Genomic DNA, 15,868 nt, shown 5'->3' on the forward strand with positions numbered 1-15,868 from the left:
GTGGTTTTTGTCCTTTCTGTAATATGGTATATTACATGGGATGATTTTCATATGTTGAATCATCCCTGCATTCTAGGAATAAATCCCACTTGGTCATGGTCTATAATCCATTCAGTGTGGTGTTGAATTCAGTTTGCTCTATGCCTCTACTTAAAGTCATTGCTAAATTGGAAGGACTTACTATTTCCATTTTGTTGTTTTCTGTATGTCTTGGCTTTTTGTCCCTCCTTTCCTCTCCTGTCTTCCTTTGTGTTTCATTGATTTTTTTGTAGTGATATGCTTTGATATCCTTCTCATTTTGTGTATATTGTGATTCTCTCTCTGATTTTGACTTTTGGCGCTTTGATTGTAACGTGTTTTTGTGTAGGTCTCTGGATTTATCCTGGTTGCAGTTCTTTGAGCTTCTTGAATTTGTATGTCCATTTCTTTCCTCAGATATGGGAAGTTTTCAGCCATTATTCCTTCAAGTAAGCTCTCTGCCTCTTTCTCCTTTCTTCTTCCAGGACTCCCATATGTGAATATTGGGCCTCTTGATACTGTCCCATAAGCCTCTTAGGCTCTATTCACTTTTCTTCATTTTTTTCCTTTTTACTCTGACTCAATTTCAAGTGATCCATCTTCAAGTTTGCTGATTCTTTCTTCTGCCTGAGCAAGTCTGATGTTGAAGCTCTTTAGTGAATTTGTCAAATCATTTATTGTATTTTTCAATTCTAGAATTTTTGTTTGATTGTTTTTATAGTTGCTATGTCTTTGTTGATATTCTCATTTTGTTCATGCATCATTTTTCTGATTTTGTTAGTTGTCTTTGTTCTCTTTTAGCTCATTCTTATTTCTTTAGGTTTCATTTCTGGAGTTTTATTTTGTTCCTTTGATTCGGCCATTTTTCCCTATTCCTTTGTATGTCTTGTAATTTTTTTTCCTGAGACCTAACCATCTGAAAAAACCCCAACTACCTCTCCCATCATTATGGCCCAGCATCATAGAAGGGAAGACTTTCACTGATCAGCCCAGCTAGAGGTTCCATGACCTCTCAAACGTGTTCTGAGGATGTGTCCTCCCTGAGCTTGTGTGTCTGCTTTTAGTTGTCTCAGATTCTCTAAGACGCTTGTTCTTGTTTCTTTCAAAGCTCACAATCTGTTGCTGTCCCTGGCATCTGGCTGTGGAACTGCAACTCTAATGTGCTGTAGTGATAACATCTGCTTTCAGTGGCTTCCAAACAAGGCCACCAGTCCTGTCAGTGCTCTGAGTCAGGCAAGACAGAAACTAGTCCCTCAGGCAGCCCCGAGACTAGCCATAACACTGGATTACCTGGTCAGCTCTGTTGTTTCCATCCAGAAGGAGGATTTCCAGTGTGAAAAGGTTCTTCCCTGTTAATCCCTGCTAGGTCAGATAGGGGAGGGACACAGATGGGCACACAACACACTGCATATTTTCCTTACTCTTTTGCTGGAATTCTGTCTTGGTTTTTTTGTTGGCCTGTGTGCTGTAGCTTCTCAGTTGGTCTCCAGAGTTCTTGCAAAAGTATTCTGGTCTGTATGTTATTGTTAACTCAGTATCTCTGTGGGAGAATGAGGGTCCGAAGTTTCCTGGAAAGTTCACCATCTTGCTGATCTCACTCCTATTTAGGAGTTTCTAAACAATGCTGCTGGTACCATCAGTGCCCCGAGTCAGGTGATACAGAAACTAGTCCCTCGAGCAGCCTCCAGACAGGCGAAAATGTTGGATACAGGTCCGTTCTTATGTTTCTGTCCCAAGAGAGGATCCCTAGTGTGGGAGGTTTCCTCTGGGTTGTACTGCAGTAGTTTGGATGGGTGAGGGGCCTGAATGAGCAACCAAAACACCACAAATTTTCTTACCCCTTTTGATGGAATCTCTTCTTGGTTATATGTTGGTCTGGCTGCTGTAGCTTCTCAACTGGTCTCTAGGGTTCTCACAAAGGTATTCTAATCTGTATATTGTTAATTCGGTATCTGTGGGAGAGTGAGGGCCTGAAGCTTTCTCGTACTCCATCTTGCTAATGTCACACTCTCTTCCTTTTTGTTTTTTACTTTTTTTATTTGTTTATTTTTTTGAGGAAGATTATCCCTGAGCTAACATCTACTGCCAATCTTCCTCTTTTTGCTGAGGAAGACTGGCCCTGAGCTAACGTCAGTGCCCATCTTCATCTACTTTATACGTGGGGTGCCTGCCACAGCATAGCTTGCCAAGCGGCGCCATGTCTGCACCCAGGATTGGAACCAGCGAACCCCGGGCCGCCAAAACAGAACGTGCGAACTTAACCAGTGTGCCACCAGGCTGGCCCCCCTTTTTGTTTTTTAAAAATGTTGTTTGTTTTTAGGATGGTGTGGTGCTGGGAAGAATAAAGCATTTATAATGCTTTCGGGAGGCGTTAGCATTTATCTTATTAATCTTTTTTCAGGGTCTTTAATTTCTTCTCTTATTTCCTTCTTTCCCTTCACTGCAGTGTCTCCAAGGGAGTGTTAACTCTTCTGTATATATCTGATTTGCCCCAGAAGCACTGCTTTTCTGATCAAGCCTCTTCCCTGTAGTCAAGTGCTGTGAACTATCAAAATTGGTGACCTTTGTTCATTATTTTGGCATTTAGTTGTAATTTTTTTTCCAGGGATGATTTTGTTGGTGCTGCATCAAAGTCTTCCATGCCCCTTAATGTTTATCTAGAGCCTCTTAAGCCTCTTCTCCTTGCTCTCTTTACTCACAGGCTTGCAGCAGTGTGAGATGGTGAGAGTTCTGTTGGAATTTAATTTATTTCTTTACTTAGAGACTAGCAGTACAACCTTCAAAGTACTTCTGTTTCTTAGTGATGCCAAAGGTATGAGTTGTATGTGATTTTATTTATTCTCTTTACTGATTATTTGGCTTTTTAGGAGGCTGTGTGGTGTCACCATTTTTTCTTCCAGACCTTGAAGTCAGCCATATTATGGCTTTTCAATATGGGTAAAAAGACAACCACTGTTCATATTATTGTAGTTTACCTCCAAGAGCCACAATAGACTACTAGGTTCCTGCTTCATCCAGGCTATCTGTTCTCTGCAGGTTCTTGAGCAGGCCAGAATGGAAATCCCTTTGTTTCCCTTCAGCATCGTTCAGTTCTCTTTTGAACCCTTTTCACCCAGCCTCACTGAGGAGATGGACAAAAGGGTAAGTGAATGGGTTCTGCTAGATGATTTGTTTAATAACTTATTATAATCTCCTCCCTTAATAGGAAAGTAATACATACTTTATTAAGTTTGCTGTATATTTCTCCAGATTTTTTCTGTGCGTATATTAACATTTTAGAAAATACATTTTTGTGAAAATGGGAATCAGACTTTGCAACTTTATTTTTTCATTTAATAATGTATCTTGTGCACCTTTCCATGTCACTGTATAATCTTATTTTCCTTGTTTAATGGCTGCATAGTATTCTGTTGTGTGATACCTATTATTTTCAGCATTTGTGCTTTATGAATTTCTATTCCAAATAATGCTGCAGTGAAATCCCTGTATACAAATCCTTGGGCATTTGGCAAGTGTTTGTGTTGAGAAATTGCTTGAAGTGGAATTATCCCAATTTTTTGACTCATAATTTCTTTAGATTTGACTTAATTCTCTTTCCTTATCCACCTCCTCACTGTATTCTCTTGTTTTTCATATAGATGAGGATCAAGTGGACAGAGATGTCAACTGTCTATGCTGGGCCATTTAGCAAAAATTGCAACCTCAGAGCTCTGAAGAGACTGTTTAAGAGCTTTGGCTCAGTCCAGTCAATGACTCTTGTTCTTGAAACCCATCAGGTAAGGAGACAAGAAAACTCAGATTTTGACTTTCTGGATGAGCATTGGAAATTCAGATGGGGCCATTCAGATAACAAATATTGGTGATATGAGCTTGATTGTTACCAACTGGAGTGTGAGACATGCTCTGTCTGATGAGAGTTGTTGTTGACCGACAAGAGTGTGTACCCAGGATTGCCAGATCTTCTGATTTGCTTGTTTTGAGAATTGAGAAATCTTGCAGTTTTCATATTCTGGCTCCAATTTTCTTAAATATATACACTAGACCACAAAAAAAGGCTCTTGGTTCAATGAGCGCTATGGGCTTCCTGCTTATGACCACAGCTTTAAATGATAAAATCCCCTTTGAAAAAGAGCAGTAACTTCCATGTCTTGGGAAGTCTCTGTAGGGTTTAACCACAAAGTAGGCTCATAACTAGGTTAAGATATAGGAGGAGCTAATATTAAGGCAGGGCTTTTTTTTGTTGTTTTCAGTGTTAGTTCTCCTGTCTCTTGGAGTAAGTTGTGTTTATTCGTTTGTTATTTACATAAAAACCCTATAAAGAGTTTATTTTTAATTTTTAAAATATAATGCTTGTGTATGGTTTAAAAAATTCATACTATTCCAAAGGACTTAACGAGTAAGCGTCCATCTTTATGGTCACAGCGGGAAGTCAGTAGATAAAGACTAAAGTTACATGAAGCAGTAACAACATTATAAGCACATTATTTAGAGACAGAGAGGAAACCATGGAAAGAATTAAAAATAGAAACTATATAACAGATATCTGTGGAATGATATACAATAACTGGTAATAATGGGGCCTCTAGGGAGAGGAACTAGGTGGCTAGAAACAGGTTAGGGGAAGACTTTTCACTGTAAATTTTTTGTACGTTTAGAATTTTGACCTAGGCAACTGTTAAACTGGTGCGTTAAACTATTATGTTTAATAACTATTTAACTTAACTATGATGTTTAAAGACTATTAAAGTGAAGCAAAAATTAAAGACTTCCAAGTTATCTAAGTGCAGAATCCTAGATGTTTAAAATGTGTTTTCCCCAAATCTTTTATTAATGTCTTTCCTATACCTAAAAATAGAAATAAAAGGATCATCCTTGGGAAGATGGACTGAGGGATAGGAAGAGTATGTCAAGGGACTAACTTCTTCCTAGAAGTCTTTCTTTTTTGCCCCTTTTTTGGGTAAAATATACATAAAATATGCCTTTTTAATGATTTTTAAGTGTACAGTTTAGTGTTATTAAGTACATTCTCTCCAGAGCTTTTTCATCATCCCAAACTGAAACTCTATCCCCATTAAACAATAACTACTAGTCCCCACTCCCCCAGGCCTGGTAAGTACTATTGTACTTTCTGTCCTTGTGAATTTTACTGCTCTATGAACATCATGTAAGTGGACTCATACAGTATTTGTCCTTTTGTGTCTGGCTTATTTCACTTAGCATAGTGTCTTCAAGGTTCATCCATGTTGTATCGTGTATCAGAATTTCATTCCTTTTCAAGGCTGAATAATATTCCATTGTGTGGATATACCAGATTTTGTTTATCCATTCGTCTTTTGATGAACATTTGGATTGTTTCTACCTTTTGGCTATTCTGAATAATGATGCCGTGAAATCGGATGTACAAATATCTCTTTCAGTCCCTGTTTTCAATTCTTTTGGGGCATATACCCACAAGTGGAATTGTTGGGTTGAATGATAATTCTTTGTTTAATTTTTTGAGGAACTGCCATACTGTTTTCCACAGCAACTGTACCACTTTACATTCCCACCTGCAATGCCAATGCTTCCAATTTCTCTATATCCCAGCTGACAGTTTTTTTCTTTCTTCTTTCTTTTTTTTTTTTATAATAGCCATCCTAATGGATATGAAGTGGTATCTTGTGGTTTTGATTTGCATCTCCCTAATGATAAGTGATGTTGAGCATCTTTTCATATGCTTATTGGCCATTTGTACATCTTCTTTGGAGAAATGTCTATTCAAGTCCTTTGCCCATCTTTTAATTGAGTTATTTGATTGTTTATTGTTGAGTTTTAGGAGTTCTCTATATATTTTAGATATGAACCCTTCATTATATAGGTAATTTGCAAACATTTCCTCCATTCTTTGGGCTGTCTTTTGATATTGTTGATAGTGTCCTTTGATACACTTTTTAATTTTGATAAAGTCTATTGTGTCGTATTTTCTTTTGTTGCCTCTGCCTTTGGTGTCATATTCAGGAAATCATTGCCAAATCCAGTATCATGCAGCTTTTCTATGGGAGAACTTTTATCTCTATGATGATATTATGGCTCAGATCATCAAAAGGATTTAGCTACTCTGCGTTATCAAGCAGAAAAGCAGTCAGTTGAAGATGCAGCCTATCCGATGGAAGAACTTAACCTCCCCAAGCTTATACGAAAAGCTGCCTGTCTAAAATTAAGCTCACAGGACAAATGAGGATCTCTACCTGTGACTTGCAGTGATGACTTTAGTGATTCATAATAAATAGCATGAAAAGCAAGTTAGGTAGTAAAAAATTTGTTAGTGCTTTCCCCATACCACCCAGGGAGAGGGGCTTCAATTTTAAATGACAAATAAAGATTATTTATTTTCTGAGAAACCAGTTCCTAAGCCTTGGTGATCTCACTTAAAATTGATGATCTGCAATCACTCTCCAACCCAGCACAACAAGGACATCGATTCTGGTTGCTTTGCCACTGTAGTTTATGCCCCCTTCCCAGCTCCTTCTCTGGCAGTTTAAACCTGGAAAGCAGAAGTAAGGAAGTCTTGGTTTTTCTGCAGCCACATCTCTGTATACAATACGAAGTCCTGGAAGCTGCCCAGCTGGCCATAGAGTCCTTGCATGGCGTTCTGGTCGATGGTACCTGCATCAAGGTAAGGTCACCAGAGAAAGCAAAAAGCAGTACCCTTCACTCAGCCTTCGCCTAGCACATCCTGCATTTATGGTGCCCTAAGACATAACACCTAAGAGAAATGCCCTCGAGAGGCCCAGGCACAAGACTTTCTGTTATGGAAAGTCTTAGCTAAGCCTGGCATTCTTGTAGCAGTGACCTAAGACATGACAGCTTTTGTTTTTGTCAAAATCAGCTTTGGCTATATTGTGGTCTTCCTTGTACTCTTTTGATTACTTAGACTCCAAATGATTTATTCTGAGTGGTTTTTCTTGTGGTTGCCCTTTCCTGTAGCTTTCAGGGGGATCAAATGGTGATATTTTGATATTTGTCTGCAAGTAAACAGAATTTCATTGAGGCAAAAGACAGGAAACTGATGTCCATTGTAAGATGGTTAGGGGAAGAAGGAAAGGGAGGAATGAGTATATTTACACAAAAATATTTACATCTATGCATTTATTTATCTATTAAGTTTGTACCATAGTCCTGGGAGGCAGTTATCATTAGCCTCCTCATACAGATAAGGAAACTGCAAAATTTAGTTACTTGCTGACTTCCCACCAATAACACTATCTTTCCTCGGTTAGGTGCAAAGGCCTGTGACAGAGCTCACCCTTGATTGTGACACCCTTGTGAAAGAACTGGAACAAGATTCTGAGAATCGAGGTACTATCTACCTGTCTGGAGTGAGCGAAACCTTCAAAGAACACCTGTTGCAGCAGTCCAACCTCTTCTTTGGCCTAGAAGCTGTGATCTTGCCTAAAGATCTTAAAAGTGGAAAGCACAAAAAATACTGTTTCCTGAGTAAGTCTATGCCATTGAATGTAGCCTTGGGGAAGGAGATTGGGGATGGTGATAACATGAGGTGAGAGAAAGGAAATGTTCACCAAACAAGCCCTCCTCAGCTGTACTGGGTCAACAGCTCCTGATTCTGTCCTTCTCCCTTGATCCTGGCTGGGCTCCAACTTTTTTGGCCTTTAATAACAGAAGGGGGTATTCTTGCTTTCAGAATTCAAAACTTTTGGCAGTGCCCACAGAGCCCTCAGCATTCTCACAGGCAAGGACTGGAAGCTGAAAGGCAGGCATGCCCTAACCTCCAGGCACCTCCACGCATGGCTCAGGGCCTTACCTCCTGAATCAAGAAGACCCCTGGGGCTTCGTGTCATACCTCCCGCCTCGGAACAGCAGGCCTTGCAGGTGAGTAAGTGAGTGAGTGAATGAGTGTATTTTGGGGTCAGAGGGGAGAGGTAGCTGCTTTGGTTTGGTGGCTCTGGGCATTGGCCTTCTGATATTTATGGAAATTAGGAGAGTCCTGCTCAAGTGTCACTTAAGCCTTCAGTCTTTTTTTTCCTGCCCTGGCACTAGTCTTATTTCACTCTCTAGCTTTTTCCAGCCCTGGACACATCTTTTCTTCAAGATCTCACATGCTTTCACCCCCTCCCTACCTACTGAAATCAGGTTTTTAGTCCTCCAGGTGGCTCTCCAAGGGACTTTGAGGGGCTGATGTAGGAGGGTGGAGAGCTGGACAAGTCTTTAGTAATCTAGGGTTTGTCAAAGTGTGATACATACACAAGATGATTTTTGTTGGTCATAGATGGACTTTTGTTTTCACTTTTATACTTATGACCTTGTTTTTCTAACATTCATTAAAGTATACAACAACCACAACCACAAGGACCTATGATTTCATGGATAGGATTAGTTAGATGAGGCTACGGAAGAAATGGACTGATTTTAAAGAAAAACATTAAAGGGATACACAAGCAGAAGAGTGAAGGTAGAAGGTGAATAGCTGAAGTTTAGGAAACCCTGTCCTAGTCTAATCTCTCACACTTAGCCAATGAGAAATAGAGGCAAGAGCTGGTGAGTGACTTGCCTAGGTGCCAGAGATACTTAATGGGAGAGATCAGACTAGAGCTCTCATTACTATGTGGTTCCCCTAGCTCTGGACCCTAGAAGACCCATCTGGAGGAGAGGACAGCAGCTATCCTTCTAAACTGACTTGGAGGCCTTGGGGATGCTGGGGTGGATAGGAAACCCTGAGTATGGGCTCCAGCTTCAGATTGAGGATTTATACAGAACCTTTCCTGGGATCCCTTGGCCCTAGAGCCTGAGGAAGAATGTTGCAGCCCCTCCAAAGGTGAGCAGAGGATATTCTGGCTGAGTGTCAACACATGGCTTTGATCCTAGACTCTGAAGGTGGACCACCCGAAGATAGCAGCCTGGCGTTGGGGCCGGAAGATAGGAAATCTCTCCCACAGCCTGTGCCCAGGCACCCTCTGCCTCATCCTGTTGCCAGGAACCGAGAGGTAAGGACTGCAGGGTAGTCCCTTCATGATTCTGGTGTTTGGACTTTAGCTGTTCTCAGAGAAAGGCCTTTTGTTGACATCCAGGGACACAAATGAGGACTTAACATGCATCATCTCTTAATTCTCACATTTCTAAGAGAAAGGTATTGTATTCCCATTTGACATGCACATGCTCTTCTATAACTACACTTACTGTTCCCTCAAGGACACAGCTCGTTCCAGAGCCAGGGCTCTTAGGTCCTGCAGCCTTTTTAGAATAAGAGGCAGCTGCCTAACCCCCACTTCAGTGAAAATGGTCAGGTTCAGATCAAGGCCCAGGCTTAGATGTAACCAAGGCCTTCCTTTCCCACGTAACAGGAGTATGCTCCTGCCTTCCCTGCCCTCTCCTTCTTTGCCACCTCTGTTAACTCTTAAGAGATAGGGCCTCTTTTGTTGTTTCTAAGCCTGAGGAATACTGGAGCAGGACACTGCGTCCAGTCCCAGCTCTATTACCTATGTCCTCTGACAAGTGGCCATGCCACTTTCCCACTGCAGGTCTCAGTTTCTCTTTGGTAAAATGAGGAATTTGGAGTAAATCAGTGATTTTCAAACCCTTTTAACTATAAAACCCTTCTTGTAAAAGTTACACTCTGATTTCTGTAGCCATATTGATCAAACCCAATAGCAGGAGCATGCCTTTCCCCAAACTATAAGCTTGCTGTATGACTGACTTCTCTGGGCCTCATCTGTGCAGCTGTCTCCATAATGCCAGCAAATACCTTTGGGAAAGGGTAAAAGTGGCTCAGGAAGGAGGAGTAGCAAAGAGGATAGGTTTCCTTAGGCTGGGACCCTGACTCAGCTCTTAATCTTTGTTTCTGTTAGCTGCTAAAATTAATATTGAAAATACTAATTGCTATAATTCATCAAACCCTTAATAAGTGTCAGATACTGTGCTAAATACTTTTATCTGCATTTTTGGTTGAGGTTGTTGAATCCCCTTTAACAAGTGGAGAAAAAGGCTCAGATTAAGCAACTTGCCTAAAGCCACACACTAGTAAGTGTACAGTTAGGATTTTAGCCCTGATGGTCTGTCTGACTCCAGAGCCACTCACCAGCACTCAAAGCTCCAGTCCTCCATACCCAAAAGGCTATTGCTTGTTAGCTTAAATTTAGACCTAGGTGGAGACAGATTCTGTGTTTGTCTTTGCTCATTTCTGCCTGCTTTGCCTTGGAGAGCTCCTCAGCCCTCTAACCCAATTCTATGAATATTCACTACAAGGTGGCAGGGAACTAACATGTATTGGATGACTCCTAAGTTCTAAGCACTGTGCCAAGTGTTTTCAACATACATTATTAAATGAGTTAATGTTTTGTAAAGTTTTTCAAACAGTGCCTGGCACATGGTAGGTGCTACAAAAGTGTTTTAAGTAAAATGTACAAAGGAATAAACTCTAACAGCAATTTAAATGGACCATGATGGCAGATTGCCATCAATATCTAGTTCTGTCACTAAACATTTGTGTGACTTGAGCAAGTTCTATGTCTATGAGACTGTTTCTGTATTTGAAAAGTGGACATAACAACTGTACCTACATCAGTAGCCACATTAGGTACATGAGCTGTTTTGAGCATTAAATGAAAACCCATATAAAGTGCTTAGGAGAATGCTTGGCATGTAGTAGGTGCTTCAAATATGTTAAGTATTATTGTCTGTAGTCCTCACAAAACCCTGTGAGATAGTAATGTAAATATTTGGTAATTTTATAGTTGAAGAAACCCTTGGTTAAGATGTGCCTCACATCTATTAAGTGGCGGAGCTATGATTTGATTCTAGGCCTCTGGCACTAGTCAGTGTTCTTTCCACTGAACCATTTTCAGCAGGCAGCTTTCCATAAACTGTCTACCTGCCCACCCCCTGCCTCATGGCACATACACATAGCCCCCAAAACTTACCTCTTCTACCTGTGAATTTATAACCATTCATTCAGCCTTGTGGATAAAAACGTATCTTCATTCCTTATTTGTTGCAGCACTCATGGATCACACTGTGGCCTAGGACTGATGGGAATAAAAGGTGAAGAGGAAAGCACCACCCTAAATATGTGTTCGTGAGTCTGCCCACCACTTTCCACATGCCATTTCTTATTTGTTGTGAGCAATGGCAGAGAATGTGGTCAGGCTTCAGCCTCTCCAGAGGCTGCGAGGCCTCTCTGTCCAGCAGACAGCTTTTGTGGAAACGGTGTACCAGCTAAGTAGTCTAGTCCATTTATATGGCATGTACAAATTTTCAATAAATGCCTAAAATTAAAGCATTCCTCATCTTAAGACAGTGAGGGGAGGAAACCACAGTTTGTACTTTCTTTGTGTCAGTGAGTTTATACACAATTACTATGGCAGGTGCTCATTCCATGTAGCACTCCTATTAAATGGTAAATATAGGTAAGGAAACCAGGAGGAGGAATGATTTCTATGTGGAGAAAACCCAGCCATTACACAGTTTGTCAGAGTTGTAGTATCTTTGAAGCAAATTTTTGTAAGACACACTGTTTTCTCATTGATAGCTGTTTAAAAAATTGAAGGAAAAAGACAGGATGAACTGAAAAATCTGGCAGGTGCACCAGACAGAGGAGAGTGGAAGACTCTTAGCTTTTTACTAATACTGGAAGACCCCTTCCAATTCCATTTTTAGGACTGCTTCCTTCCCTTCAGTGAGACTGCAGTGTCACCCTTCACCAATAGGTGCCTCCATCACACCAGATCCCCCCCTTAGGACTAGAAGCTTCAATTTCAGTAAATGCCAGTGCTCTGCTTTTTTATCAGCTCTCAAACTGTTAACATTTTCTGTTGGAAAAGGACATGGGCATAGGCATACACAATTCTAAAACTGATAGAGAGATTAGCTGCCCTTCAGAAAAGATGAACAAATCTGGCATACACTTATACCAAAAAACCTTTTAAATTGGTCCATACATTTGGACCCAGCAATTATAGAGTATTATCCTACAGTAATAGGATAGTTTCACAAAAACATGTTTAGAGGAGATATCACAGGGTTATTACTACGGAATTCTAGGTAGCCATTTAAAAAAAATTATGTGTGGGGGGCCAGCCCCGTGGCCAAGTGGTTGGGTTCACGTGCTCCACTTTGGTGGCCCAGGTTTTCGCTGGTTCAGATCCTGGGCACGGACATGGCACCACTCAGTGGGCCATGCTGAGACAGCGTCCCACATAGCATGGCCAAAGGCACTCACAACTAGAGTGTACAGCTGTTTGCTGGGGGACTTTGGGGAGAGGAAGAAGAAAAACAAAAAGATTGACAACAGATGTTAGCTCAGGTGCCAATCTTTAAAAAGAAAAATTATGTGTGTATGCATGCACACGTGTAAATAAAATCTGTAGTGAAAGAGATCTGCAAGAAGTGCAGTAGACCTCTAGATCCAGGCTGCCTGACTTTGAATGCCAGCTTTCCTACTTATTAGTTGAATGAACTTGAGTAAATTACTTAACATATTTGTGCTTGGGATAATATGGATACATCTGTCATAGGATTGTTGTAAATTGAGATTATGCATTCACAGTATATTATGTGTTGTATGAAGCATGGAGGGTTACAGAATAGTATGTATAGTTTGGGTCCATTTTTGTAGAAAAAGATATGCATAAGCTTAGAACAAAACCTGGAAAGCTATATGCCAAAATGTTAACGATATTTATCTCTGGTGAGTGGGATTGGCAAATTAAGTTTTACCAAATGCTTTTCTGTGTGTAGGCTGTTTTTTGTTTTAAAATCAGCATATATTGCTTTTATAATTAGAAAAAAATAATTCTGCTTAAAATTAACTCTGGCAGAGAATTAAACACTGGCATTTAAGGCAGTGTTTAAACTTTTAGAAGTAATTTCTCTAAGATCTGGCCCTGTGTGAAAGTTGGGAACCAGGAGCCAGAATTGAGGAGATTGATTTGGGATCGAGACACTGCAACTTGAAGCTCCTTTGTAAAGAGGAAAGTTCCCCAGGTATACTGCCAACCTCAGCTGCTAGGCCCTGAAAACATCTTGAAACTGACAGTGTTGCTGGATTCTTTCCAGTGCAGCTGAGCTCCAAAGCTGTGGGAGCTTAGCTGCTATTTACTTCTTGAGACTCCAGTCCTGAAAGACAAAGTAAGTGTCTGCCTTTCGATACAGGCCTGGGTTGCCACTTCAGCTCTGCTCCTGGGCAAGTCACTTAACCTTGTTTAGGTTCATTTCCACAGCTGTATAAAATGAGGAATTATGTACTTTTAAGGATTATTGTGAAATTTCAAAGATCCAGTTTGTGGAAAATGACAGAGTAGTGGGCTGTGTATGAATTATTTTCTGTCTTTGAGCCTCAGTTTCCTCACCTTTAAAATGGGGACATTAGGGGCCAGCCTGGTGGCGCAGTGGTTAAGTTCACATGTTCCGCTTCGGCAGCCCAGGGTTCACCGGTTCAGATCCTGGGGTGCAGACATGGCATCGCTTGGCAAGCCATGCTGTGTAGGCGTCCCACATATATGGTAGAGGAAGATGGGCATGAATGTTAGCTCAGGGCCAGTCTTCCTCAGCAAAAAGTAGAGGATTGGCAGGAGATGTTAGCTCAGGGCTAATCTTCCTCAAAAAAAAAAGGAGGGGGGGGAACATTAGTGGGGCTGACCCAGTGGCGTAGTGGTTAAGTTCGTGTGCTCTGCTTCAGTGGCCCAGGGTTCACTGGTTCAGAATCCTAGGTGCAGACCTACACACTGCTTATCGAGCCATGCTGTGGCAGATGTCCCACATATAAAATAGAGGAAGATAGGCACAGATGTCAGCTCAGGGCCAGTCTTCCTCAACAAAAAGGATTGGTGGCGGATGTTAGCTCAGAGCTAACCTTCCTCAAAAAAGAAAATTAATAAAAAAGTAAAAAATAAAATGAGGACATTAGTACCTACTTCATAAGGTTGCTCTGAGGATTAAATTAAGGATAGCAGATATTAAGTTTTCAGTAAATGACATTTTACCTTCCAAGTGTAGGACTACAGAAGCAGATTAGGGCTCCCTGTGCCAAGAGCACTCCCTTTGCTCATAGGATAGCCAAAGCCATTTCCTTCTCCTGGATGGGTAGGGCTGGACATTTCCCCTTGGGCCCCCAACTCCTGAACTCTGCAGAGATTGGCCTGGACCATAAGGCCTCTGAGGCCTCCGTCTGCACACTCTGTTCTTTCGGCTGATGCTCCCACCTTTTGGAAGCCAAAGCTGCCAACTTGGCCTCTTGCAAAACACACATTCCATTCATAAGTGCGTTTGTGCATTTTTCCTCCCACACCCTTCTAGGCAGCCAATGCAGAGCTGCCAAGGCAGCTGCTGGAGAAGCAGCTTCTCATTTGGGGGAGAAAGCAACTCCAGGGGTTTTTACAGAACTCTTCGTTTAGGCTTTGAATATATTACTCCGACCTTCATGGCCTCACCTGTAGTGAGGTTGTTCAGACATTCTGCCACATTCGTTTTCATTTCCTTTTGTCCCCCGTTTTGTAAATAACCTCTTCCCTATTATAAGGAAACACATTAATAGAAACTTGAAAAATAAAGTTAAAATTACATCTAATCCCACCACTCAGAGTCAATGACTGCCACTTATTTTACAATCTTCTATCATGCTTTTTCCATTATTCATAAGCAGAATTTTTAGCTGCATGCATAATATTCTAGCATGTTGATGTGTGCCGCAATTTCTAAAACAGTCCCCTATTGTTGACGCTGAAGTTGTTCCCAAATGATGCTGCCTGGTATATCCTTGCACATCCATCTTTGGCAGATATTTCTCGAAGAAAAATTCCTAGAAGTGAAATTACTGGGTTAAATAATATGAACAGGTAGTTTTTTTAACTCCAGAAAAGTTTTTACACTGTTTGCTAGCATGAATTTGTTTCAAATCTTTGCCAATTTGACAAGTTAAAAATGTTTTTCATCATAGGTTTTCTTTTTTATTTATTTGAATACCCTTTAGATTGGCATCTCTTTTTTCCAGCAGCTTTTTGGCCAATTGTTTTTCTTCAGTGAGTTGTCCACATTCTTTGCCCATGTTTCTGTTGTTAAGTACTTTTCCATACTGAATTTTTAAGGTCTCGTTATGGATTTAGTGTCCATTTGTGAATTACTGCAAAAATGTTTCTAGTTTTTTATTTTAAGGTAGTAAGTTTTGGAAGTTTGTTCTTGTATTTTATGATTTCTATTTGCTTTTATACTTACAAAGTCTTGATTGATCCAGAGATCAATTTAATGTCCATTGACAAATATGTGTATATATACACACATATATATTTTTTAATGAATTCATTTTTACACTTAATACCTTATTCCTCCTGGAATTTATTTAGACATATGGTAACTTTTCCTCAAATAGATTTTACCCAATTATCTATCTTTACTTACCCAATAAAGGAGGATGCCTCCTTTATCATGTAGATCCATGCATACAAGAGCATGTGTCCATGTTTTCTTCTATCTTACACTAGTACTATTTTGTAGCTTTATATTGTAATATACTAGCAATTTCAGCAGCACCACCCCAGGTAACCATAGGGCCCATGGAGAATCCCCATCAGCATGGATTACAGAACACTACAAGTTTAGAGGCTTTGCTGCTGATTGCACTGCTGCCATGTTCACAAGGACTTTCTCAGTACCCCTTTAAGGCAAGAAAATCAAGATTGGAACATTTGTAGGAAGAACTTTAAACCCAGGTAAGAGCCTTTTGGCTTTCATAAGACAGAACATCCTTAGAACTCACAGCAGAAGAAAGAAAATGGAAGGGTTAGGTTGGCTCCCTGGCCTTTCCTTCCCAAGCAGACTAACTCTTCGGATCTAGGTCAAATCCCAGAGCTAGAGGATGACTTGC

General features: G+C 40.6%; 1 protein-coding gene across 4 annotated transcripts in view; it reads left to right on the top strand.

The window, feature by feature from the left end:
- REXO5 (RNA exonuclease 5) overlaps positions 1-11,321 on the top strand; it is a 692,166-nt gene extending 680,845 nt beyond the window's left edge. For 2 of the 4 annotated variants that reach the window (XM_070230557.1, XM_023655005.2), the window contains 7 exons: positions 3,055-3,159; positions 3,657-3,794; positions 6,581-6,673; positions 7,278-7,494; positions 7,700-7,887; positions 8,881-8,999; positions 11,009-11,321. In XM_070230557.1, the coding sequence (XP_070086658.1) occupies positions 3,055-3,159; positions 3,657-3,794; positions 6,581-6,673; positions 7,278-7,494; positions 7,700-7,887; positions 8,881-8,999; positions 11,009-11,090 (942 nt within the window). In that variant the 3' untranslated portion in view covers positions 11,091-11,321. Of the gene's footprint in view, positions 1-3,054; positions 3,160-3,656; positions 3,795-6,580; positions 6,674-7,277; positions 7,495-7,699; positions 7,888-8,797; positions 9,000-11,008 lie in introns of all 4 variants that reach the window. The other 2 variants (XR_011424215.1, NM_001163963.1) reach the window with 2 other exon arrangements.
- Positions 11,322-15,868: the final 4,547 nt, after the last annotated feature.

This window comes from Equus caballus, chromosome 13 (genome assembly GCF_041296265.1).
Source record: "Equus caballus isolate H_3958 breed thoroughbred chromosome 13, TB-T2T, whole genome shotgun sequence".
Lineage (NCBI taxonomy): Eukaryota > Metazoa > Chordata > Mammalia > Perissodactyla > Equidae > Equus > Equus caballus.